Source organism: Malus sylvestris, chromosome 1 (assembly GCF_916048215.2).
Source record: "Malus sylvestris chromosome 1, drMalSylv7.2, whole genome shotgun sequence".
Taxonomy (NCBI): Eukaryota; Viridiplantae; Streptophyta; class Magnoliopsida; order Rosales; family Rosaceae; genus Malus; species Malus sylvestris.
In genome coordinates, this window is record NC_062260.1 from 7,954,034 (window position 1) to 7,981,475 (window position 27,442).

General features: G+C 38.9%; 1 protein-coding gene across 2 annotated transcripts; it reads right to left on the bottom strand.

Annotated features, from left to right (window-relative positions):
* Positions 1–23,262: 23,262 nt before the first annotated feature.
* On the bottom strand, positions 23,263–27,108 carry LOC126582683 (uncharacterized). Of its 2 annotated transcripts, none has more exons than XM_050246890.1 (3): positions 26,703–27,108; positions 24,812–25,563; positions 23,263–24,027 (listed from the first exon to the last, which is right to left on the bottom strand). In XM_050246890.1, exons 1-3 carry the CDS (start codon positions 26,988–26,990, stop codon positions 23,499–23,501), a joined length of 1,569 nt encoding a protein of 522 aa, XP_050102847.1. In that variant the 5' UTR covers positions 26,991–27,108; the 3' UTR covers positions 23,263–23,498. The 2 variants fall into 2 exon arrangements, with proteins under 2 accessions (XP_050102847.1, XP_050102913.1); XM_050246956.1 differs by having other exon boundaries at positions 23,876–24,038.
* Positions 27,109–27,442: the final 334 nt, after the last annotated feature.

Genomic DNA, 27,442 nt, shown 5'->3' on the forward strand with positions numbered 1-27,442 from the left:
GGGCGGGTTGCCGAATAATTCTGGAGTACTGGACGTACCTTTGGTCACCTGGTTGGTGATAATAGTGGCAGGTTGTCGAATAATTGTTGAGTACTAGGCGTACTTTTGATTGCCTGATTGGTGGCATGAAGGAGAGTACTGGTTGTACATTTCATTACTTGGTTGGTGGCATGAATGGCTAGTTGCCAAATGATATTAGAGTACGGGTTGTACATTTCATCACCTGGTTGGTGGTAATAGCGGCAGGTTGCCGAATAATTTTGGAGTACTGGGTGTACTTTTGATCACCTGGTTGGTGGTAATAGGAGAGTACGGGTTGTACATTTCATCACCTGGTTGGTGGCATGAATGGCTAGTTGCCAAATGATATTAGAGTACGGGTTGTACATTTCATCATCTGGTTGGTGGTAATAGCGGCAGGTTGCCGAATAATTTTGGAGTACTGGGCGTACTTTTGATGACTTGGTTGGTGGTAATAGCGGTGGGTTGCCGAATAATTATGGAGTACTGGGCGTACTTTTGATGACCTGGTTGGTGCTATTTTGGGCTTATGGACCTTCGCTCTTCACACCATGCCAGCCTATTTATTTTGGGCTTTGCCGTTTTTTTTTTATTTTTTTTTTTATCTTCTGATGGGGTTTATACATATTACCATCTGATGGAGTTTATACATATTACCATCTGATGGGGTTTATACAGATGTCTCCGAAAGATAAAAAATAAATTACATCATTCTAGTAGGGTGTTTATTATTTGCTTTTGCAGTGTCCCCATATGCTTCTCTTTTGCTTTCTATTTTCTTTTCTGCTTTTGTTTCTCCAGTGTTATTAGCAGAGATGGGATCCGAGGTACGTAGGACCAGTGGTGGAGTCAAATTGCGTTAGTGGCTTTGAATTTGAGGTACCCATCCTTTACCCATGTGCGTTTGTGGTGGAATCTGGGGATAAATGCATGCTTTTTCTTTTCACCTACAGACATACTCATCTGCAGCCTTTCTTTTTCTTTTTCTTTTTCTTTTTTTTTTTTGGCAGATGGCAGACATCATCATGGCCTCAAAGCACGAAGCCGCGAGCCTCCAGCAGGAAGTCCTAGCAAGCCACGCCCTACAGCTTTGAAGGAAGAGCACTGTTCATAATCCCTAACAGGCCACGCCCTGTGCCTCTCCAATGTCGACTTCAACCTCACCCTGAAGTTCAACTGCAGCGCCGTGTCGGCGCGTTCCTTCTTGTAATCGGAGAGCTCCTCGTCGGTGGACTGGCAGTTGGGCAGATCTTCTAATCTCAAATAAATTCTCATCTTCAATGCACCAACAACATCAGACCTAATGATTTGTCCATTGCTGTTGACTAGTATATTAACACTCTCCACCACATCCAGGAAAACCTCATTCTTCTTGTAACATATCCCTTCACTTCACCAAGACACCACATTTGTTACGGCCATGGAAGGTCTTTGTGTAACTTACATCCTATAAGCATCAGTCTTGATAAATTCGCTGAGAATCTTGGCTTCAGTATACTGAGGGTAACCAAAGTCCATCATTTCATCGAGCAACTCATACACAACCACAAAGTTATCCCTAAGCGATTTTTCTTCTAACTCTTCAAAGTAATGCTTGAACACATCGACTATTCGGTGTAGAAAGAAGAGAAGACTAGCGGCATTGCAGTTCTACCTCTTTCTTGATGAGCTTAGTGAAAAAGCGATTGACTTGAGCGGCGGAGACGTCGCCGCGGTAGTCGCGCCAGATGAGAATGCGGCCTTTGATGTCTAGGAGGAACAGCGCCGAGACTGCCCCTGCCATGAAATTTGATCGACGGTTGCAGAAATTGGACACGATCTGATTCGGATATAGCAGCGGAGTCGATTGGCGTAGTAGTAGATCTGAATCTGAATTTTAGGCGTTAAGGTTCCGTTCGCCGTCTGCTTTTAATGTTGCAGCATCGCCGTCTGCTGAATTTTAGGCGGAGTCGATTGTCGGAATACGTTCTGGTAATGCACCCTCCCTTGCGACGGCGGTACATCCTCACGATCATCTTGGGTAAACGGCGGGCTGTGCACCTACCCAAGACACTGCGAGCTGTGCACCGCTAACTCTCGGTTTCTTGTATAGATTCAAACCCCACATAAGCAGAACAAGCATAATCCTATCAGCAAATTGTGTTCCAGTGATAGTGACTGGGTATGGGAACACCTTCAAGACCTGCTTGTTGTAGTTATTGAACCAGATGTTGAAGAGGAACCAGAGTCCAAACAACGCCCCGAGCTCAAGCGTTTTGAACAAGCTGCTTCCAGACTCAGTGCTCTCGTCAGCAGTCTTCGTAGTGGCCCGAACCTCAAAACGCTTCGTTCCGGCATCAGAATCGACTAACGACACGGACGTCCACGACCTAAGCTTGAAATCAAAGGAAGACGATGACAGAGACCAGGATCAGCGCGGCAGAGAAGCGGAGGGACGGCGTGAGAGTGGAGGTAGCGTTCTGCATTTTCGATGCTCAGAAATGGAGTCTAAGAGCGAGATGCAGAGAGAGATAGAGGGAGAAGCGAGATGGATCTAGGTACCCTTGGATTTTCAGGCAATCATTTAGGCTTATTTAGTTGAAATGGAGGATGAATAATTGAATCAGAAATGAGTGGGAGGAAGAGTGTATGGGTTTTGCAGTGACTGTGTAGGTATTTGGTTCTTAGGTTTCTGCAGATTCACGGTGGAGGTGAAAAATTGAGAAAGAACTGACACAACTTTTTGTATCGATTCCCACAGACGGCGCCAAATGTTGATGCACAAAACCGGATGGTCTTGGTACAACGTAAATTCGACCGTGAATCTGCAAGTAATGTAAATGACACAAGAGTTATCGTGGTTCATCCCAAGGTTTGGGCTACGTCCACACTGATTATGTATTTATTTGAGGGAATAGAGAGGGAGAGGGTGAGAGCTTCTGAGAGCTTCTGAGGGTGAGAGAGGGGATCTCAGGCCTAGGAATTGGCCTCGGAATTGGCCTCTGAGGGTGAGAATGAGCCTCTCCCTAATTGTGAGGGTGAGGGGTCCTTTTATAGAATAAGGACTCCTCACTTATTACATATTTGCCCCTTCCTTTATCCCATAATTACATTTAAGTCCCCTGAGTATTTGTACGAGATCTAAATACGAGGCCCTAAATATGGTATAAACACAATCAGTTTTTTTTTTATGTTTTCATTATTGAGATGGTGATTGGGACTATAACAAAGTGGTCTTATGAGGTGGTAGTGGTGGCGGCGGCGGCAAGAATGATGGTGGAAGTGTCAAGTGGCAGTTGTGGTTTCAGGGTGGTAGAGGAGTTAGGATGGGGAAGGTGGCGATGGTGTGGTAATGCCGGTGGTATATGGTGATGTAGATGGTGGTCATGATTTAGGGATGGCGATCATAGTTTGAATGACGATGATGCTCATGACAATGACGTTGGTGGAGCTGATGGTGATAATGGTCGGGGTGGGGGAGTAGATGATCATGGTAAGATAGTAGTGGCGACATGGTGTTGAAAATGGTGATAATGATAGTTGTTCCATAAGAGTAGGTGGTGAGTTTATCATCAGAGAATTAAGAAAAATGAAATTCATCAAAATCTTATAGGAAAGGCTTGACTTGCTATGACAAAAAATTTCTATAAAAGTACTAAAAGTCCATCAAAATCCATGAATTTTTAAAATCCTTTAAAATAAGTGAATTTTTTTTTTTAACAAACGTTAGTATTTAGACAGAGGGGGTGGGGGAGTGGACTACGCCTCACAATGGACTAGCCATAGTAATGTTCAAATTAGCCTTTAGTGTGAATTGAACCTAAAACTTCTCACTTATAAGTAAAGAGGAATATCACTGGATCATAGTACTAAGTAGCAAAATAAGTGAAATTTTGAATACACTAGATTCTTTATAGTCTCACAAAAAGTCATAAGTGAATACCTCAAGATTTCCATAGACTTTTTAGAAGTCCTAAAAAGTCTTTAATCAATGCAGGGAGACTTTTGTTGACTCCTTAAAAGTCTATATTGAATACACTTAAATTTAAAAATCATCCAAAGTCTATCAAACTTCATGTACAATACACCCCGATAAATCCTAAATGGGATCAAAATTAGAGACTAAAAACCTAATAAATTAATTTGTTGTTAGAAATTTAAAGACCAAGCTCTAGGATACAATTCTACACCCTAAGACAATCATTCTTCTTGTCAAAATGTAAGAAAATTGAGTAGAATTAAGATTTACTCAAAATTACCATCACATTTAAATATCAAAATTATTAGTAATATTCAAGTAACTTTAAAACCTTTTTATCATGAGCCACTTAATAATACGGTTTAGTTGTATTCTTTTTCACTTGTAAGTGAGAAGCTTAAGTTCGATTTTTGCCAAAGGTGAATTCGAACCACATTAATATGGCTAGCCCAATGTGAGCCTTAGTCCACTCCCACACTCCTTTAGTGTAGATCCTATCGTTGTAAAAAAAATAAAAAATAAAACCCTTTTTATCATGATTATCATTTTTTTTAGAAAATTAGAGCAATAGTCCTTGAAGTTTGGTCCAGTTAGAGTTTTGGTCCCTCAACTCAAAAGTTATAAGTATTGGTTCCAATGGAATTAGCTAAAAGGACTATTGCTTTGCCAAGTAAGTGAGAGATCTTAGGTTCAATTCTTGCCAAAAACAAATTTGAACCATATTATTAGCCTATTGTGAGGCTCAGCTCACCCCTCTCCTCTTCGGTATAGATAATATCGTTTGTTTAAAAAAAAAAGGACTATTGCTTCACATTGTTACAATTTTAGGGACCAATACTCAAGACGTTTTAGTTCAGGGACCAAAACTTCAATTGAGCTAAACCCTAAGGGATTCCACTTAGCTTGCATGATATTGCCAATTGCAAAGTTTGGCATTATGATCGTCATGGGAGGTTTACAGTCTAAAGTGCTTATCATGTTGCTCGAGGGATACTTGCAGCTAATGGGGAAGGGGTTGCTGGCTCGCACTCGTATACTAGTAATAGTGGGGAGAAGCTATGGAAGAAGTTGTGGACGGCTTGTGTCCCCGAGAAAGTAAAGATTGGTGTGTGGCGGGCATGTTTGGATTCTTTGCCTACAAGGTTAAATCTTTGTAAGCAAAGGGTGCTAATCGAGGATGCATGTGTCATGTGTGGTTGCCAGGTGGAATCCGTATAGAATGTTTTGCGCAATTGCCATGTTGCTAGAGCGGTATGGTTTTGCGGCTTAGGTTTACAGGTGGATAATGGGCATGATGTGAATTTATTGGAGTGGTTGGCCAATCTGTATCTACAGGGACCTGCTGTGGGATTTTAGCTTAGGCTAATGCTGATTTGGTCATTATGGCAACACCGGAATGAAGTTTTATGGAATGGTAAGTAATTAAACCCTGATGAACTCGTTTTTCGGACGGAAGGGTGGTTGTAGGAGTTCCACAAGTGCCATAAGACGGACATAAGGAAAGGGAGATGTGAATTGCAGAAGTGGAAAAGACCCGTGGAGGGTTGGGTCAAGTGCAATTTCGATGGAGCATGGAATCACGGTCAGCACTGGGGTGGATTTGGAATAGTTTTACGCAATCACTTGGGGGAATTTCTAGGTGCTACAGCAGGTCCCATTGACTACTCCACATCTGCCTTGCATGTGGAGTTCTTAGCAGCTAGGCACACAACACAGTTGGTCAAAGGGTTATACTCAGCCGATGTCCAAGTTCAATTTGAAGGAGATGTGGTCATGGTATTGGCTGCAATGAATGGTCAAGGCGAGGACAGGTCTACTGTTGGCCCCATTATTAACGACTTGTGGTGCTTCTGTATAGAATGGTTGAAATTGATGGTTAGTCATGTGCAACGGGAAGGAAATTCGGCTGCACATCAGCTTGCTCGGTTAGGGCTTACTTGTACCCAGGAGTTAGTGTGGTTCGAGGAACCTCCAGATTTAATTCATGACATTCTGTTTGAGGAAGGTTTGTAAGATTGATTGTTCATTTGAGGATAGGTCTACTATTCTGCGGGACACTCTTTTCCTTCGACGGGGGTTGAAATCCCCGGCAAGGTTTTTATCGAGGCCCATTTTGCACACTATCCTCAGTTTGTACGAATTCTGATTTGAGTGTTTGGGGAAGAAATAGAAAGAAAGGAAGTAAAAATTACACTTTAGGTAAATTATTGTGGTAGAAAGTGTTGAGTCCTTGCATGATGGCGTGAGTTCAAATCCCGTCAATTACTAATTTTACATCTAATATAACAAAATTTATTTTTTGACAAAAAAAAAAATGTGATAGAATTCCCTACTTTCTCTCCAAAAGGTGTCACGTACGGCGAGACCCGACCACACATGATGTTTCAATTTTGAAATTTATGAATTGGGAAAAGTTGAACTACTTTCACGCACTCCCTCCTCTGGAATTGTTATGATTAAGATACAAGGAGGGTAACTTTACTTGAATCGTTATGTGCGCGCGTGTGTGTGTGTGAAAGTTGGTAATCTTTTTCATTTGGTTGATTGATAGATCATGATCTTTTTCACTTCAATTATGCATCATTTCACCTTTGGTTTAAATTTGGTTTAAATTTGGAATGATGAGAGGGATATACAACTTTCATAAAAATTGAATATTTTGGTGCGAAGTGGAGACACGTCTAGAAATGAAAATCATAGGATTTTGTACACTTTTATAAAGTGGTTAATTTTTTATTTAGAAATCAAATGTTACTACTGTTTATTACTACGGTTTAGTGTTATTCTTCTTCATTTATAAGCGAGATATCTTAAGTTCAATTCTCACTAAAGGTGAGTTCAAACCAAATTATTGTGGCTAACTTGTTGTGAGACTTAACTCACTCCACACTCAAAGTATAGATAATATCGTGTATAGTAAAAAATCAAAAGAAATCAAATCTCGTTTCAAAATGTATTGTGGTAAATAAATCCAAAATGATTAGGCATGGGTTGTGAGAGATTTAAGGGACCTTTTGAGAGGGAGATTGTTATTTCTGGTGAAACTTAATTAGGCATCATGGTGGCCCATGCTAGTGAATAAGCCTTTGCTCATTAGCAATGATGGCTCTTGTTTCACTCACTCATATCATCACATCTCAGCCCATAAGCTATGAGGGTAGGATTCTTACTCTTCCAAATTTCCTTTTCTTTCCTCCGCTCCTCTCCTCTCTCACTTTTCATTTTTCTTTCTTTTTATAAAGAAATCAACCTAAAATATTGACATGGTTTATAGTGACCGTTCAATAGGAGGAGACTTAAGAGGAAGAAGGGAAAAGAATCTACTCCAAGCTAGGGAAATGTTAAAGGCAGAAATAGTGAGGCAAAGTGGAAAAGGCATCTCTCACTCTATAAATCTGCCCTACAATTTTTAGCCTAATCTCATAAAGATGCCGAACTTTTGGCATCCCATCAAAAGGTGGCACCATTCCCTCACTTGAAAAGCATATGTTCAAGTGCCATATCTTTACTTATAAAGCCAATGGCCTAATGATTAGTGTTTTTTGGTGTCACAAGCTTCACTAAAAAAATTAGACAGAAATGCCCCTCAAACAAAAAACTTTAAGAGCAACTCAAAATAATGCATTAAATGTAGCAAGGGTATTTTTGTCATTTTAACAATAATTTTTTTAATAATTAATCTTTTTGTACAGTTTTTTTTTATTATTATTTTTTTTAATAATTAGTACCTCACAATAGGCTAGTAATGTGACAACCCGTCCCGAATGTATATATTTTTTTATCCTTGATAGCGTGGAAATTCCTTTTATACCCTTGGAAGTTGAGCATATTGTGTAGTGGTGTGGTTTGAGTTTAGGTTTTAGACTAATCTAGTTAGTTCCTAAGTTTTTGGAACTTAAAGTTAATGGTTTTGTTGTTGTTAGTAACCCAAAGCTGGACCACACACACACCCTCCCACATGCTCTCCCATTGACTCTCTCTCTCTCCTTCCCTCTCGGTTTTTCTCCATTTTTCATACGACCGTACGGACAACTCCTACCCTAGCTATCCATTCACGGATTGGGGTTTTGGAAGTTGTTTTCATGCTCCTTGCAACCTTAGGAGTTAATCTTTAGCGTTGGTTGGACGTGAACACCTCGTTTTCTCGAGAACCAGAGAACCTAGTTTTGGAGCACTTGTTCATTCGATTGTGATCGTGGACTTTTCAGTGAGTTTTAAGACCCTAGGGAGCTTTAGAACATCTTCATGAAGCTCGGGGAAGAATTTGGAAGTGATTTGGACGTTGGGAAGTCCCAATTCGCGGAGTTGCAGAGGTGGCCGGAGTATCGAGGTTTTCCCGACGAGATTTTGTTGGTTTAAGGTCCTAAAAGTGGTAAGGTCTTGTTCTTCTAGTCCTAAGCTTCATTTTGGTATATAATTCATGAATTTTGGTTGAGAATCGAAGAAGATATGAAGTTTTAAAGATTTTTCCAGTTTCCTGCGATATCAGCGGCACCGGCGTCGGACTCCGATGAACCAATGAAGAAGAAGGAGAATATTCCATCAAAGTTGACGGAATATGCTAACGCCATTAGGTAATTATAACGGTATATGTTGATTTTTAATGGAATATTCCCTAACGCCATTAGAAAATCCGTTTGGTGTGCCAGGCACGTGCCTGTGCGTGAGCCGCGCGTCTGGCCGACGCGTGAGGGGGCATGGGTGCTTGGAATTTTTTTCTAAAAATATGAGGATGTTCCTGAGGTTGAGTAGGTCTTTGTGGTATATTCAAATACCCCATTTGAGCAATGTATGAGAAGTTATTAGCTAATTTTGGTTGTGTGCTTTAATTAACGTTTATTTAGTTATTTTGCAAATAGGTGAGACCTATCCAGAGGACGAGCAACATCAATCGAGGTTTGGGGGCAACGACCCTTCACCATACCAGTGAGTGGTCTTTTGGTTTTTCGTATATACCTATATACTTGAGATTTTTCCCATAAAATGAATTTGGATGATTATACGTTTTGAAATGCCATGCAAAGTATCTGCCTATTTTATTTATGCATTAGTAGTTGCATATATTTATGATTGGTGCTGCGGACGCACATGTAAGTGCCAGGTAAGTTCATAAATTAAAGATATGAGATTGCTTTAGTTATGCGAGATATGATGTGATGCATTGAGAGCTCACAAACTTGCATCTCAGTGTTAGTGCTCCCGCCTAGAGTTAGGGCACAATCCTTCACATGATGTTCACCTCCCGCACCAGATGCTCACCTTGGATCTAAGTTAGGTGCACATGCTTGTTGTACAAACCATTATAGGTGGTTTCGACTCGTAGGTGACTCGCGATCATTCACACAATCTTCACGTGATCGTAACACTAGAGCATATTTATTTTACACCTAGTCTTGTCGTACAAACCACTTTAGGTGGTTCCGACTCATGTGTAGGATTTGATATGATTGAGATTGGTTATGAGCTATAGACTCAGCCGGGTAGGTCATGTTAGGTGGATCCAGTTGATATGATATCTGGCATTGATATATTTTAACTGGATTACTTATAGCATTTCATTGAGATACTTTCGCATGGTATATTTCTATGGATTTTTATCCTGAGCATGATTTTTGATATAGCATATATTATTTTTCTGGGAAATTATACAGGTTTTACGTCGAGGGGTTAACGTTTTGATAAATGAAATGAATTTGAAAAGCTTTGTTTTTGTCCACTTACACTTTCTGTTTTGCATCCCTCCAGGTTTTAGGTAGAAGTGCTTTGGTGGCTCACGGGGATTTCGACGGTGGTTCTGACAGAACATCACAAATGTAGATCACCTTTGGGTGTTGTATAATTAGTACTTGTCCAGTCGGACTGCACTTAGGCTATTTATGCTCTGATTGTGTATTTCACACTTAATCTCGCACTAGCACCTTATTTTAGCTACTACTTTTAGTAGTTTGGTTTTTATTCACTCGTATTTCTCCATATCATTATTGCTTCCGCACTGTGCACATGGTTACACCACTCTCACGTGACGACCAACACACCCTGATTTAGGTCGGGGTGTGTCAAGTAATAATGTGATTCAATTAGCTATTCATTAAATATTATTTTTTCTATTTTTAAACACGTTTAAAACTTCTTAAGAGGCGTGTAATGCCTATTATAAAAAAGTCTTTTGCAAGTGGATAATAATGTGATTAAATTAGTTGTCAAATGAATTTTTTTTTTTTAACAAACGATATTATCTACACTAATCGGGAGAGGTGTGGGCGTAGCCTCACAATGGGCTAGCAATAATGTGATTCAATCAGTTGTTTATTAAATATTATTTCCTCTATTCTAATGTAAATTCAATAGAGACGGATTTTATTATGTGGATTCAGCTGCTTAAATTGGTTTATAAGGGATTTCTTCTAGCATGATATAAGATTATTCATTTAGTTCAAATATTTAACTTTCCATTTATCAATTTACGCATATAAATACATTTAAAACGTGTAAGTCGCACGTAGCACGCCGTGATTCAAAAAATATCTACTGCATGCGCGTGAGCGCGTGCATGAAGGCTAGTACTAGATGAAGACAAATGTCTTATATTTATAGAATAATCACCTTATATACAAGTGATATAGAACATAATCATATTACTATATTCCACAATACAAATTATCTTTATTTTAGTTATTTTTGTTTTTGATGTGCCGTGATTTTAAAATATTATGGTGTAATATGAGAAAATTGAGATCTCGTGATCTATTTGAAAAATCATTTAAAACGTGAAGAGTTAACAATCATCATAAAACTTTGTAATCTCATTGATGAATTGTGTCAAAGTGTTACACAGTTTAATACGCTTGCTTTTCGGCCTAAAGTTAGGGATAATTTTGTCAAATTATATATTACAAAGTTTCATTCATGATTTTTTACAACGTTTTAAGTTTTCAATTTTATTAGAGAAAAGTATTGACGAGCTTAGTTAAGTTGTTTAAAGCAGTATTTTCCATCCTTTATATTCAATTTCAAACATCTTTTTATCATTTAGATAAATTCAGCATAAATAATCTTATCGTTAAATAACAAGGAGAATTGAATGATAATCATTTGGCTAGAAATCAATTAGCAAGCCCTATAATGCACTAAGATGAAAGGGAGAGTAAACTATTAATAATAAGCAAAAGATTACAAACTTAAGGTCAATATGACTTATTTATAATGTTCTCAGTATGACTTATTTACAATGTTCTCAACCCTAGTAAGCCTAGATAATCATTTGTCACTTAATACTACGCTTTAGTGATATTTTTCTTCACTTGTAATTGAAAGGTCTATCTTAGGTTCGATTCTCGCCAAAGACGAATTTAAACCATATTATTACTAGCTAATAAATTCTCCATTTGTTCAAAAAAAAAAAAATATATCAAAATTGTACTAAAAGTAAAATTAATAAAATCTCCTTTTAGGAAATTAAACTCTGGAATTCAGTCAAATGCTGACTGGAAATTGATAAAAAAAATGTACACAACAAGTCTTGTAGATATAATCATTTCCTTCAAATCTATATATTACAGGCCTAAAATAGACACGCTAAACTAAAGTTGCATCAATCTGAACAACTTGAAAAGTCTAAAACATTAACTCTCGAGTTGTGGCAGTAGCAAATAATCTATTAATACTTGAATTTCCAATTCTCCAAACATTATTCTTTTTTTTTTTTTAGCATATTCAAAGGGACCTCAAATCAACAAAAACCATAATTTGAATAAGTAGCCTACTTGGCTATACGGTCAGCCGCAACATTGGTAGAACGACGAACATAACAAATCTGTGAAGCTTCAAAACTCCTAAAGCTAGCTCTCATGTCCTCCACTATTAGATTCATTGAAGAAGACCTCTGCTTGAAACTACAAATAGACTGAACCACCTGCAATGAGTCACACTCTAAGATGATCCTCGACAGGCCGTTGCAAGGCCCAGTAAACTCCATCAAGAACAGTAAGCAACTTTACCATCGTGGGATTTGATGCAAGAGATATTTGATGAACAAAACCTCCAGCATAGCTACTGGCTTCGTCACAAAATATCGCACCTACACCTCAGCAGCAATAAAGGAACCATTCACATTAATTTTAAACCATCCATGTAGAAGGGGACACCAACGGAACGCAGCCTGAACAGCACGAGATTGAGATGTAGGCTTAGCCTAAGTAAAATCCTCCAAAATCAGTTTGGTTAAGCGACTTTTCAAAGACGGGCTATCAACTTTGCCATCCCAAAGAAGAGAATTTCTTGCGCGCCAGATGGAATGAGTGAGCATTAAAAATAGGGCCAATTGTCTTGGAGAAAGATATGAAGTAAACAAAGCCACCCAATCACAAACAGAGGTGTGCGCTGGAGGCCTTGGACCCAAACTCAAATTGGAGGAAGAAAACGAGGGGGCAAAAGGGCAATCAATGAACACATGTAGTGCCGACTCCGAAGAGGAACTACAAAAAACCCAAATGTTGTCCACCGCCACCCTTTTTTTCTCCAAGTTAGAACGAGTAGGCAGAATGCTGAGGCAGACCTTCAAAACACACAATTCGCCTTGCCAGGAAGATTAGCTTTCCAAATAGCCTTCCACATAGAAATACTCGCAAAGCTCAGCTACGAACCAGAGGCTTGATTACGCATGCAGTAGGCTGCTTTATAGCCGCTTTTCACCGAGAACAAACCCTTGGTGTCATAGTGCCATATCAATTTATCCAAAAGTAAGCTCCTGCTCAATGAAATAAAGAGAATGAGCGAAGCGTCACAGGGAGGAAACAACACATAAACCAACTCATGATTCCAGGAAGCCGATGCAGGGATAATCAAATTAGAGACCAAATCTACCCCATAATTATCAAGGCAAGGTGTTAGAGGACCGAAGAGATGGGGGCGATTGAGCCAATGGTCATGCCAAATACAAATCGATTCTATATTACCCACTCACCAACTAGAACCTCTCTCAAGGATGGGGCAAGCCTCCAAGATTCCTCTCCAACTGACAGACGGGGGCCCCCCAAAGATGCCTACCAAAAAGAATTATGGGGGAAAAATTTCACCTTTAGCAATTAGGATGCCAACGACTTGGGATTCTGATGCAACCGCCAACCTTGTTTAGCAAATAGGGCCAGATTAAAATCATAGAGAGAATGGAACCTGAGGCCACCCTCATTCTTGGCCTACACATATTCTCCCAAGAAAGCCAATGTATTAGGCAAGTGTCATCACGATCACCCCACCAGAAATGACATAATATATGTTGCAAATCCTTGCAAAATGTTTTGGGGAGTAAGAAGTAGTTCATCGTATATAGGAAAAGACTGACCAACCACTTTAATAAGAATTTCCTTACCTGCTGCACTAAGAAGTTTGTCCTTCCATCCCTTCAATTTCTTCCAGAGCTGATCCGTAATATAAGAAACCGTTCCGGACAATTATGCCCAAGAACAATAGGAAGACCCAAGTAGCGATCCTGCACATCTACCCAAACCATGCCCAAGAAGGCAGCCAACTGATCTTGAATATCTCGCCTAATATTGGGTGAGAACGAGATTGCTCACTTCTGAAAATTGATACATTGATCCAAAGCCAACTTATAGGATCTCAACATCTTTTTAAGGTTCCAACATTCCTGGAATAAGGCTCATAGGAACAAGAAGCCGTCATTAGCAAACAATAAGTGGGAAATACTAGAAGCCCTGCATCAAATTGAAACCCCATGTAAGTGGCCTATCTGTTCATTTTGTGCAATTAAGGTTGTCAACCCTTCCGCACACAACAAAAACAAATAGGGAAAGAGAGGGTCCCCTTGTCTGAGGCCACAGGTAGGGGAGATGTATCCAGTAATCTCACCATTAACCAGAAAAGAATATGAAATGGAGCTAACACAACTCATAACAATATCAGTCCAACGAGGATCAAAACCGAGCTTTTGCATGATTTTCCTTAAGAAACTCCACTCCACACAGTTATATGCCTTGCTCATATCGAGCTTTAGTGCTAAGAAGCCCTATTTACATCATCATAAGTATGAAGATAATGTCCCACCTCAGAAGCCACAAGAGAATTGTCCAAAATTAGACGCCCTGGTACAAAAGCTCTTTGTTAATTTGAAATGATTGCATCCATCATACCTTTTAAATGGTTCACAATAACCTTAGCCTTGATCTTATACAGTACGTTACACAGGGCAATCGGCCTTAACTAACCTATATGATGAGGTTTGACAACCTTCAGTATAAGAGAAACCATCATGTAGTTGAGTTGGTTGAGAATACAACCACAAGTTAGGAAGGATCTTACCGCAGAAACCACATCATCATCGACGATATCCCAGAAGTTCTGAAGAAAAAAAAAAGAGACCTGCCATCCAGATCTGATGCTGTATGAGGGTCCATTTGGAAAAGAGTTTCTTTAATCTCCTCATCAGAAAAATTAGCACATAAAGAATGATTCATCTCCGAGGTAACCTGCCCATGGACTGAAGCCAAGATCTCATCACATGAAGAATCACCATTAGAAGAGAACACGGAGAAGAAATACTCAACTATCATCTGTTCAATGTCCTCAGAATTCTTTCAACCAGATATTGTTAGCATTGAAAAGGCCTTTTATGCAATTTTTTCAACAACGATTCGAATCCTTTTGGTGGAAGTATCGAGTGTTACGATCCCTACCACGCAACCAAGCCACTTTAGAACGCTGTTTCCAATAAAACTCCTCCTAGGATAGCATAGATTCAAGCTTACTGTGCAAATTACTCCCAAGGTCCCATTCCACCGAATCTGAAAGGTTTTGGAAGAGAACCTTCAATACGAGCTGCTTTGATCTTCTCGCAAACACAAAATGATGGTGTTCTTTAGACCTGTTTAGACCAACCAGATGAAACCACTTGAAAGAAATCCTTAAGTTGGAGCCAAGCCTCTTCAAAACCAAATTGTTTATGCTTGCTTCGAATCTGCACGGGACCTTGTCGGACTTGGAGTAAAATAGGAACGTGATCTAAGGTGAGAGGAGCAAGATGAAGGACCTACAAGTGCTTGAAAATATGTCGCCAACTCGGGTTAGCTAAGCACTAATCTAAGCGACATTTAGTAATCAAATTTGCCCACATAAACACATCACCGTGAAATCCCAAATCACCCAAATTATAGGCACCCACCACATCACAACCCTGCATTTGGACAGTGTTACCGACTTTCCACCAGTTTTCTCAGAAGCTAGCAAAACCTCATTAAAGTCACCAAAAATCAACCATAAGAGAGTACTTAGGGAATTTAAATGTCGCATTAAATCCCAAGAGTTATGTCGTTCAGAGGTAGCAACATATCCATAGAACCCGGTAAGTCACCAGTGAAGAGAGTCACCAATGGCTCCAATTTATGCATCAATGTGATGTACTGAGGAGCTAAGAATTTGGAGAGGCATAACATCAGCCCAAAAGATGGAAAACAACTTGATCGACCATTCCTAGGAACAGAAAAGTAAAAACTGAAACCAGGACGAAATTTAAGGAAAGAAATTCTCTTTGCATCACATTTAGTCTAATTGAGAAATAGAATTTGGGGAACCTGCTGGGAAACCAAAATTTTCAGCGTTTAAGCTACTGGGTCGTTCCCCAGATCACGGTAGTTCTAGGTAACACAATTTATGGCAATCGGTGAGGCTGTCCTAACACATCCACCACTGATGATTTTAGAGCAGGAGAAGCAGATTGCAAGATGAATGGTGGTTTGGAGGTGTACCAAGCCATCTGCCATAGGAGAATCACAACCACGTTTACCTCCAGCTTGATCCGAAAGAGATGCAGGCCGCCGTGAACTGAAGCTTCGGTGCATGTCATAGCCTTCATGCCTAGCAATCATGATCGAGAAGCAACAGCCTTAATTGACAAACCTAACAAGTGACGAATGATGGGACTTAATTTAAATAGGTCTGAGTTGGAGACATTAATCGGGCTCTTTCCAAGTTTCACCTAGTAACACTAGGTCAGTCACATGAACTAAGTCAGGAAGGTCTATAAAACATGATGGATCCAAATTAGACATACCGAGAATTGAGGAATTAAATGGCAAGATTTAAATCAGGTATCAAAGGTGCCAAGTCAACTCGGGGATTTTCCTCAATCAAACGCTCATATTCTTGAGCCAAATCCTGAGGTTCATGGAACAAGATGAGCACATCATTCCTACAATCAACCGAGGTTTCCAAATCAATCACACTTAGCCCGGGATCACTCATTACTCCAGGACTTGGAGATGGGCCATTCTCCGATGGCTGCTCCTCATCGGAATCCACAAAATAATCCTCCTCACCCAGTCTAAATCGACACCCACAGAGGTTATAACGGCCTGCACATTTAGCCTTGGCTTGAAGCCAAGATCCATACAGGGCCATGGCGGTATCAATGACACCACCAGTATATCGTTGACAACCAAGGTCGACATGGTCAAAACACCTGCATAGAAAACAATAGGCATAAAGCCTTTCATACAGGAGATCTACATCTACCCTAATCCCATTGGGAAGATCAACTTTGAGAATTCTACATAGAGGTTAAAACACATTAAGTTCAACTTTGATGCAGAGATAATCACCCAAACAGTCCTCAGTTCTATTTTGATCAACTTTCATGACAACGCCCAAAGATTGCCCAATAATCTTGCCTATTTCAGCAGTCATATAAGTTAGGGGAATACCAAAGGCTTGAATCCAGAAAGCTAGACTCTACAATGGGAACCGGAGCAAGGATGAACAACATCTTCTTAAAATTCCATGGGCCTCTATTGAGTATAGTAGTGTGATCCCCATCAGACTGAAAAGCAAAGAGAATTATGTCTCCTTTCAGCGAATAAATGAAGACATAGGCTCTAGGGCGCCATAGGTTTTTGAAGAATGACATGAATGCCTCCTTGTTATAATTCTTATGAGCCAAAAACTTGCCCACCAGCAAGAAGTTTGAAATACCAACTTGAGAGTTATCTTGAATCACAACTTCACACTCATCATCCTCCGTTATGCCAAACTGCGAGGCAAAAGAGTGAACAGCGTTGTCCATAATTTGACAAGGGCAAACAATCACACAACCAAACTTAAGCAGACCTTTCCACAGAGTGTTCCACCATCGGTAGAACATGCAGTAGAAAGGGAGTCGAATCTCTCCAGAACCCTAAGACTCTACTAGGGAAGTAGAGAGAAAAGGAGAACCCTTACACGAAGAGAATTCCACCCTAATTTATATTTCGAATAAATTCATTATACATTGTTTCATTTTTTTTATTTGTTGTATGTAAAATACGGAGATTCTTGTTCTACATTATGTTAGTGATAATGGAGCTTTAATGGAGGGTGGAAATATATTGAGTGGTGGAAAAATAGAATAAACACCCTCTTGGTCACTTTCCTCTCTCCCTCTATTATTATTATTATTATTTAATCATCTCTACCTTTGGTTGTTGTTGCTCTTTTGTTATGTTGAGGAGAACCTTTGTCCAGTTATGGTTAGACTTTCAACGGCTATAACTTACTGCTCAACCGTGGATCTTACAGTAGTAGTTGTTGTTGTTTATATATGAGATTGTTGTTTTGGTTTTTGTACACTTGATAAAGGTTATGAGGAGTGCCAAAGGTTGTTAGAAGTGACTTAGAACACTACTTCCGACAATCACAAAATCATTAGAACGTGCTTTTGTCATGGTACCTTTATGGTAATTCTCTGGTTCGCATGCTTTAGTTTTCGTGTTATATTCCTTGGTTGGATGTGAGTTCTCAATGACTGGTATATTATATAGTATTTTGGTGAATATAAACTATGGAGTTGTGGTGTTTCTTTTATCATGTTTGGTCTCTTCTTCCTTCTCCAAGGATTTCTCATGTGATTTTCTTCGGTGAGGTTTGCTCCGATACCTCATTTGGCATGCATGTCTTATGTAAGTTATTTATGATTCTCAATGAAGTTTCTATCGACCCTTGAAATTACAATGCCTACGTGGCGAGCAGGCTGAGTAAATATGAGCTAACTATGTCCTTCTTGTGAATGTGGGCATACCAACTCGTAACCGATCTCGGTTTAATAGATCGAATAGATGTGATGGTGAGGGTGGTGTCGAATGTGTTGCTGACTTATGCACTTGAGCAATTACGGTCGAGGAAGGAACAAGTATTGTCCTTGGGTTCTAGAACCTTAAGACAAGGTTTCCCAGATCATCGCGAAGTTCAAATTTCCTGCACCAGGTTTGGCTGCCTCAACTATATTCGTGAGAATATAGATGCGTCAAATTGGTATTAGGCTGTAAGGGTACAGGTAGTCAAAAGAGGTGAGCGTTTTTATACTGAACATTTCACTTCGTTGGGAGGCTAATGAAGTGACCTATTTGGTGAAAAAGTTAGAAACTCTTCACCGACCGAGATTTGGATAGATAACCAACTAACCATAAGAAGTGTCGTTCACTTGTCCGAATTGAAGATGCTTCTAAATTTTCAAGTTCTACGGCTTCAGTGTTGTTCACTTATCCGGAACTGAAGATATGTTAGTGGAAAGTTTAGGATAGTTTTTTTTTTTCTTCTCAAGGGTGTGAGAAGAGTATCGCGTAGAGCAAGGGTTTTCGTGTAGATCGGTTGAGTTGTTTGTTTGATGATGCCTCATCATGATGTCAAAAGTATTATAAGTTACCTACTATTAAGGTGTTTTCTTTAAAAGTGAGGTTAGGTAGACCAATTTTTTAGATCAAATTTGCAAATTATGTGATGTGTCACCAATAGAAATAAGCACTTTAATAAACACTAAAGTGATAATCCAATCATCAACAACCACGTCATATAGTTGACAATATATAATTTAAATTGATAGTCTCCCTAGCATTACCTCATCCTTAAAGTAAAACACAAACATTTGTTCATTCCCACGAGCATCCAGAATAAGAGCAACTCCAGTGTAGGAGCCCTCCCCCCAAGCTATTCACTATTTAATCCACCTAGTGAACAGTAACTGCCCTTAATGAACAATGCATTCCCCTGGCAATTGCCTTTTGCATCTCCACCCCTGCATTGAATAGCCCTGGCAATTGGCAATAAAATATTAGTATTTTTTATTTATAAAATAATACATAACCTTGTGCTTGAAGTTCCTACACAATGCGGGAGAATAAATAATTATAATGAGAATAGGTAACAAATAAATAATACAAACAAATAATTATAATGAAAGTATGTAACAAATAAATAATACAAACAAATAATTATAATGAAAGTAGGTAACAAATAATACAAACAAATAAATATAATGAAAGTAGCTAACAAATAATTATAATGAAAGTAGGTAACAAATAAATAATACAACCAAATAATTATAATGAAAGTAGATAACAAATAAATAATACAAACAAATCATTATAATGAAAGTAGCTAACAAATAATACAAACAAATAAATAATATATTGTTACCTGATCCGCTAAATTTTCCCCACTTCGAAGATTACCACTAGCTTGTGCCAAGGCGTCTCTCCACGTACTAAACGATTGACTAAGTAATTTCCAACGACTGGACATCGATTCTTTAGTTCTTTGCCCACCCATTTTCTCAAGATAATTGGTATGAATAAGACTCCACATTTCTCACAACTGCATCTCATTACCCGTAATCGAATCATGAGTAACTTGAACCCAACTAGTACACAACGCAACATCTTCAAGAAGCGTCCAATTCGTACCTGGTTGAGTAGTCATTTTGTTGGAAAAAAATTGGATTGAAACTTTGAGAGAAAGATAGGAATGTGGTTGAAAGTAGTTGAGAAAATATGAAATTGTGGTGTAGGGTAGAAGATAATGAGAAGGTATTTATAGAAAAGTAAAATCAAAATTTTTTATAATTTTTCATTATTTTTTTTCGGATTTTTAAGAATTTTTTTACATTTTTTTTTAATTTTTATTCACCTATTTAATCTCTGCCATTGGATTTTAAAAAATTTAAATTCCAACACTCCAGATTGTGCCACGTGTCACAACGATGACATTTTAGATTTTTAAACTGTTTTTTCTTCTTTTTTTTTAATTTACAAAGCCTAATAACGTGGACCGTTGATCTTAGATCAAACGGATGAAATTAAATGAGATTTTTAAATGTTTTTTACCGTTGGAAATCCAACGGTCCATAAAATAGGACCGTTTCAATCGAACAGACATGGGGAAGCCACGTGGTTTCCCCAACGGTAACTTTTCAAAACTGAATTCGCGGGCCCCAGCCCTGTTTTTTTGTCGGATGACTCGCGCGTATGAAACGCACGCGCCTGACGCAGCCCTCGGGCTCTCGGGCTGGCAATCCTCGACGGGCCTGCTCCTCGGGCCTCACCTGTCGCTTAGGCTTTCCTACGCTGGAGGTCATCCCCCCAACAATTTGCTACTGTTTGATCCACTGGCCCCCGAGCAACCTCCCCCGCTGGAGGTGCTCTAAGAACAATGAAAATAATTGGCCTTTTATGGCTTCCTTTATCCCATAATAATAGCTAAGTAATTATGGTAAAGATGGCAGTTGAAATGTTATGGGCCTAATTAATACTCTTCAAAGCTTTAAACACAACTCTTGGTCCTCAAACTTGGAATGTAGAATGCTCACTTGACATCTAATAAAGACATTAAACAAAGATATCCTTCCTAACACATGACCTCTAATACACACTTTGTTGGGAAATGGATGAAATACTACATATTTGGGTCTAACCAAGTTAACTAGAAAAATATGTTCATTTATCTGCAATCAAGTTTGAACATTTCTCCTTGTAGTTTAGATTACCCAGATCGAGAAATGGATGAAATACACCTTGATATGGCCAAATTCATAGTCGTAAAACATAATAACCAGTTGTAAACACGAAAATCCTGTAGCAAATGAAAAAAGAATACGTGTACAAAAAATATTTGTATTAATGAATTTGTAGGGTTACAATCTCTATTTACAAGTTTCCTCTTATTTGATCTTTGAAATATGTGTGGATGTGTAGGTTGTTGACCCAATGGTCGCGATGACTTGATCTCGGATGCACGGTTGTCGCGAGGTTTTGGCTCTTGGGGATTTGAAGGATTAACACGGGTAGTAGTGCTTGATGATTCTTCGACGGTTTGATGAAGAACGTAAAGAGCTTTCTGAATTCTTGTAAGTGTTTTAAGGGTTTGGGTGCTTGAGCTTTGGCAGTGTCTAGGTGGTTGAATGAATTCTGGTCCCTTTTCTTTGTCTTGGAGCCTCCTATTTATAGACTCTCCAAGCCTTGACGGAATATGGATTTTACCTTAATTGTGGGCTTGATTAATTGACGAAAAAACCAGGACTCGATTTGTGGGCCGGTTCGTGATTTGACTACATGAATTAATATTTGATTTAATTAAATTAAAATCAAATAATTTATTTTCACCAAATGTTGACACGTGTATGACTCGTCTAATTTTGATGAGTTACATCCATGTGTACAATTTATGAGACACATGGCGCATGCCATATATGTCCTGGCATGTCGAAATTTTAATCGGTTGTGTGAACATTTATTTCACCGAAATTTCGATGTCTACACCAGTTTGACAAAAGAAAATTTCGATATATTAGTTGAGTGAGTGGCAATTATGCCTCAAGCTTTGCCCAGAAAGAACGAGTGAGGATCCTCACTGAATTCTCTTTGTGAGGATCTCGGAGATCCTCCAATTACATCCGTTCATCGTACATCTTGCGGTCAGTTTTCGTCAGGTACTATTTATATTCAATTTTAAATAAAAGAATTTACAATAATTTCTGATCACACGATGTATGATGAATGGATGTGATTTAAGAATCTTTGGAATCCTCACAAAGAGAATCCAGCGAGAATCCTCACTCAAAAGAACACAATGAGATGCAGGCGTATGCGCAGAGAGCAGCACACGCGGATGATGCACGGCCGACATGCAACAAAGGGTTGAAGGCCAAGGAGGCAGGCAGGGCAGGCACTGCTTTTAGATAGCTTGGTGTGCACCCATTTGCCATTTGATTAGATTTGTCAATTGTCTGCCCCCAGTGAAAAGCTCAAAGAAACGCACAGAAAGAAGGGATCAGGATCCTAGCTAAGGGTGAGGATCCTCCTGACCAAACTCATTGGGCCGTTCAAATTTTATCCAACGGTTACAGTTATTATAACTTTTAAAAGAATTCCCTGTTTGTAACCATTGGATAAAATTTGAACAGCCCAATAGACTTGGTCATGAGAATCCTCACTCTTAGCTCAGGAGAGAATCCTCACTCTTTGTGCTTGTACAGCTATGACCCTACCCTCACTTTCAATTCCCTGCACACACTCACACACACGCACACACTTAAGCTGAGCAAATCACCCCCCCTCGTCTTCTTTTCTCATCCTCTCCCTCCCCCTCCCACACAAAAGAAGAGTCATTATATCAATGTATACTATAATTGCATTTTTTCGGTTGGTCTAATGGATAGCGAGCAAAGGTTTAGAACTCCAAACCATAGTTCGAACTCTCAGTCCAGTTTGACTCAATGATCAAAAGTATGCTACTGTCTCCTGTGGTATCGAGACAACATATAAAAGCAAATTAGTCTATCATCAATGTGTGATGAAATATCTCATATATTAGCGTGAGTGTATGTATAATATAAATTGCATTTAAAAAAGTAAGGAAAACTAACAAAAAAAAGTTGAAAACTTTGAGTCTTAATCAAAATAACAAAAAGGCGTTGGAAGTGAATAGTACCAGAAGTGACTTTTTAGAGTAAAAATATGATTTTTCGTTAAAATAAACAGTATCGGAAGTATTTCGTTAAAACTCCTTTAAAGTACTTTAGATTCACCTATTAAATTCTTCGAATTCGTAACAATTTATTCAATGCATGGATGAATCTACTCTAGAATTTCCTAGGAAGGAAAACCGCTAAAGATTGATGAATAGCTAGCAAAGAACCAGTGGTCATGATTGTTTTAATTTGGATAAAGTGGACTTTTGAGTCCCTAGAATTCGATCTAAATAATGAAATCCGCTTACGAATTTGCAATAGCACAAACTATTATGTCTAATCAAAATTTAACCAATTAATATCACGGTCTAATAATATTTTACTTTCAAATTAGAGGTATAGATTCAAATAGGCATACCTAGGAAGTGAACGGTAAGGACCCTTTGACCATATAATATAAGTTATATGACTGCATTAACAATTCTATTAAAGAGAGCTTAAATAAACTCCATCAAGGAATTAAAGAGGTTATATCTACAACAAGAATGAACAGTTACGATTATAACAATAATCAACTGGTAACCTTTGAAATTGTTGCTCTAAAATCTGTGGAAACCCTCAAAATAAACCATTGAGTGTGTTAGTAACAAATAACAAAATGCGGTATGACAAAGATTCTAGTTGTTAACTTAAAAAAGATTTCATGAGCATCCACCCAAGCATGCAAATTTTCTGCACTTGATTTGGCTTACATGAAGCCAATTAACAAAATTCAGCTTCTGCTTTGTACATCCCCTATTCTTTCAGATTTGAGAATGTTTGATGATCGGAAAGAAGGGACTTCTCATCATTATCATCCAAATCAATGACCTCCTCTAATCCATATTCGAAGTCAATTTCGCTTTTTTCATTTCCATTTGGCATTTTTGATTCTGAAACATGAACTTCAGAGTATTCTCCTCGTGAAGGGGAACAATTCGTTTCCAGCTGCTGCATTTCGGATTCTGCTAATGCTTGCATTCTAGCCCGGTCTCTGTCTCTGGGGTATGTGCAGTAAAGGAAGGAGTAGATAAAAACGCAGAGTGTCATCGGAATGCCCATTGCTGTGTAGAGTGCCTTGGCAAGTGATGCAGCGTTTTCTCTATCTGTTTCAACCTCTACAGAATCTGATGATCCTTTAGGAACTGGCTTAAAACCATAAACGTGCTGCGCCAAAAGTCCTACTATCGGGGGAGCAAATGATGATAGGATGGACTCGAATGATTGATCCAAAGCATATATGCTGGTACGAGACCTCTCAGGGACTATCTCGGCAAATATGGGACTGTGAACCAGCTTGCACATTGAAAGAGTTCCAAGAAAGTATAAGTATCTGAACTTTTGTGACCAGTAATTTAGTTTTTGACTGCACGAGGATCACTTGAAAACATGACCATGCAGAATTGGAACGTAACTCTAGTCAATATGACTTATCAACCCTAACTCTTCAGCACTGATCATGCAAAGAGGGTGAAGGATGTGTTTTTACTTGACAGATCATGCATATGTTTCTGTCAATGCAAGAGTGTCCATACCTAGCCTATGAAGCTCAAGAGAGTTTTTGAAAATATAATAGTAAAATTTATCAATAACTCAAAGAGTGTACCTATGAAACTAGTTAAAATACATATTGATATAAACATACTAATAAGGCTAACGAAATGAGTTGAGAAGATTTAAATGGAACTCTAAAATGCTGAACAATTGTCACTAACTCAAGAGAGTTAGCAAATTTGAATTTGACATGGCGGACCTCCCCAACCTAATTACAAAAACAAATTCAAATGAAAGTTTCTAATGTGCAAGACTCGAAGAAAGCTGGATCGACTCCTTTTATAATCTTATTGTTTTGTGAACAAGAACACATGTGAATAAACTGGTCACTAGGATTAGTATGAAATTTTTTTTATTAGCAACTCCTAGAAATAGAAACCAAATCCAATCTTCAATGCAATTTTACTCTTCTCATCCCCACCATGGCATGGGGAAAATGCAAGAAAAGAAAATTCGATGTCATGGTAACTCTAAAGCCATGGTAAAAAGGGACACAGTGGGTCAAGGATACATACTTGTTAGTTGCTGGAGCATTCCAGGAAGTAAACCATCCCATGACGAACAAGACCAGCCCGTGTGAGAATCCTGTTGTTGGGTCATCAGGCAACACCAGTAGCAAAATAGCAGCAAAAGGAATGGCTGAACCGGCACTTATCTGTGAAAGAACTATCCTCCCAGCATTGGGAAAGGGTTTTGCAAGGGTATCCCCCATGATTCCTCCAAAGAGACTTCCAAGTGATCCACCAATAATAAATATGGTCCAAAGAACTGCCGTTTCTTTGTGCGAGAAACCAATAAGTTCTAACCACAAAGGAGCAAATGACAAACCTGACCAGGGGAATGATCCAAAGACACCCTGAGCAATGAGAATTTGAAAAGATGGGATTCTAATAACTGACTTTGCTTCTTTAACCAGATCTTTCATTTCTGATGAAAAAGGCTTATGTGGAATTATATCTTTAGCTCTACCGCTGCTCTCTATGTAGTGCGGATCATTGGCAAAAAGGAGAACCAATATACCGACTATGACACTAATGAGACCAACCAAATGGAATGCAATTCTCCAACCAGGTATGCCCATGAACGAAGTGGACGCTATTAGTACAGAACAAAGACCGCCAATTATGGAGCCAATGTTTCCTGTTAGTTGTAACCATCCAAATGCTGTACCACGGTTGCTCTCATCAGTTGAGTCGGCAACAAGAGACTGAATAGCAGGAGTGACAATGGCAAGTCCAATTCCATTTAAACCTCTTGAAACAGCCACCTAATTGACCAAATCAGACAACTTAGTGTTGAATTGTAATCTTGCAATCCAACAAAACAATAGCTTTCACGTGCTGAAAGTTTTGAGTGATTCAAAACGTTGCAGTTCTGAATTACACCTTACAAACTTATTGGACAGTTTTTTAGCCTATTTACTTGTGGTTAGTTTAAGATTCATTATCTCGTATCAAGAGCTATGAGCTTCATGTTGAAACATGAACTGATCTCTTCCCCAAACCTCCCATCTCCACAGGTGCAACATCCTAGATTAGATTCATATTTATGAAGAAAGTATACAGAATGAGATTTGGCAGTCATGGGCGAGCAAAAGTAGGATTTTTCTATAAGATAAATAAATGGTAGGACACAGCTGGATTTTCAGACACTATCATAATACGTACTGCTGACTTAAAACAGCGAGAGAAGAGAAGAGAAGAGAAACCAAATAAATCACAACTTCAACATTATGTTTATATTCTCTGTTCATCTACGACGGGTGAATTGGCAGTATAAAAAATAAAATAAAATCTCACAAGAACAACACAAAGTCAAATAATTTTATAATTCTAAACATCTGTCTATTCCTGAAATAAGTCCTTGACCATTTTTGGTAATGTTAATAAGCACATTTTCAAACTTGGTAAGGCCAATCTACTTTTTCTTCGAAATTTACAGCATTAGTAATGATCTTGCTAATGAACCATACGATTAAAATGATGATGGACTATGAAAACAATCCATGACAGGCTCATCAAACGATTTTCTTCTTCAATCAGCTGCCTTAGATGATTTTCTCCACACATACACAATGTGGAAACATGGCTGAAGATTGAAATCAAATCAACAGTTTCCCTAAAATATAATATGGCAATACATGCAACAGCATTCCCCATTTCCAATTCAAGCAACAACTCAAAGCAAAACACAGAGCCAATTCAAAACATGGGCTGTCATAGATCTATGCATACAAACATACTGTCTAATAACGAACCGCCAAAGATGACAAAAGTAACTATTCCATCTCACAATATATTCATGTTTGAAGGAAAAAGAACACCTTTTTCGTTCGTCGCTTGTATATAAAAATTTAAAAAATGAAAACAATGAGAGAGAGAGAGAGAGAGAGAGAGAGTGGGAGACCTGAAGGAAAGTGGAAGAGAAGCCAACAAGGAAGGTGGCAGCAGCCCAAAGAAAGGCGCCAAGAGCAATGACACGGGCTCGGTTGTGACGCATGGAGAGGTAAGCAGCGAGTGGGTAGCAGGAAGATTGAACGATGGATCTAAACAGAGTAAGCGACCCCAACCCAGTCGGGTCGGTGTGGAGAGTCGCCCCAACTTCTTTGTACACCCCTGGCAGCAATGACTCATCGGCTCTCTGCATAATACTTGCCAGATTTACTAACAACAATGTCACCGACTCTGCGTTCATTGTGGCTGTTCTGTTCGGTCTGAAAACGGATCACTCTGCTCTGCTCAGCTCAGTTCTCCGACCATACAGAGAGGTAGGACCAAATCGGAGGCTTTATGTTTGAGAGAAAGCAGAAGAAGGTCTGGTTGACCAAGGGTAGATTTGGATTGGAAATCAATTACGTCCAATGTGGGACCTAGTATCCAAGATCTTACACGTGTATGGTTGGGGTTAACGATTGAATGTGGTACCAAGCGTACAAGATTCCGCCTGGCAGGCTTTTGACGTGGCTTTAGCATTAAGTGATATGACATTTTAGAACATTTCTAAAGAAGATGTCAAATATAATATATCAAAATTTTATTTAATGAATGATATGGCAAACTAAATACAAGTGCTAAATTATCTTATTTTTCAATGGATGTGTCAAATATTTATTTTATTATTTTCTTGGGTCTAGAGTTAAATTAACT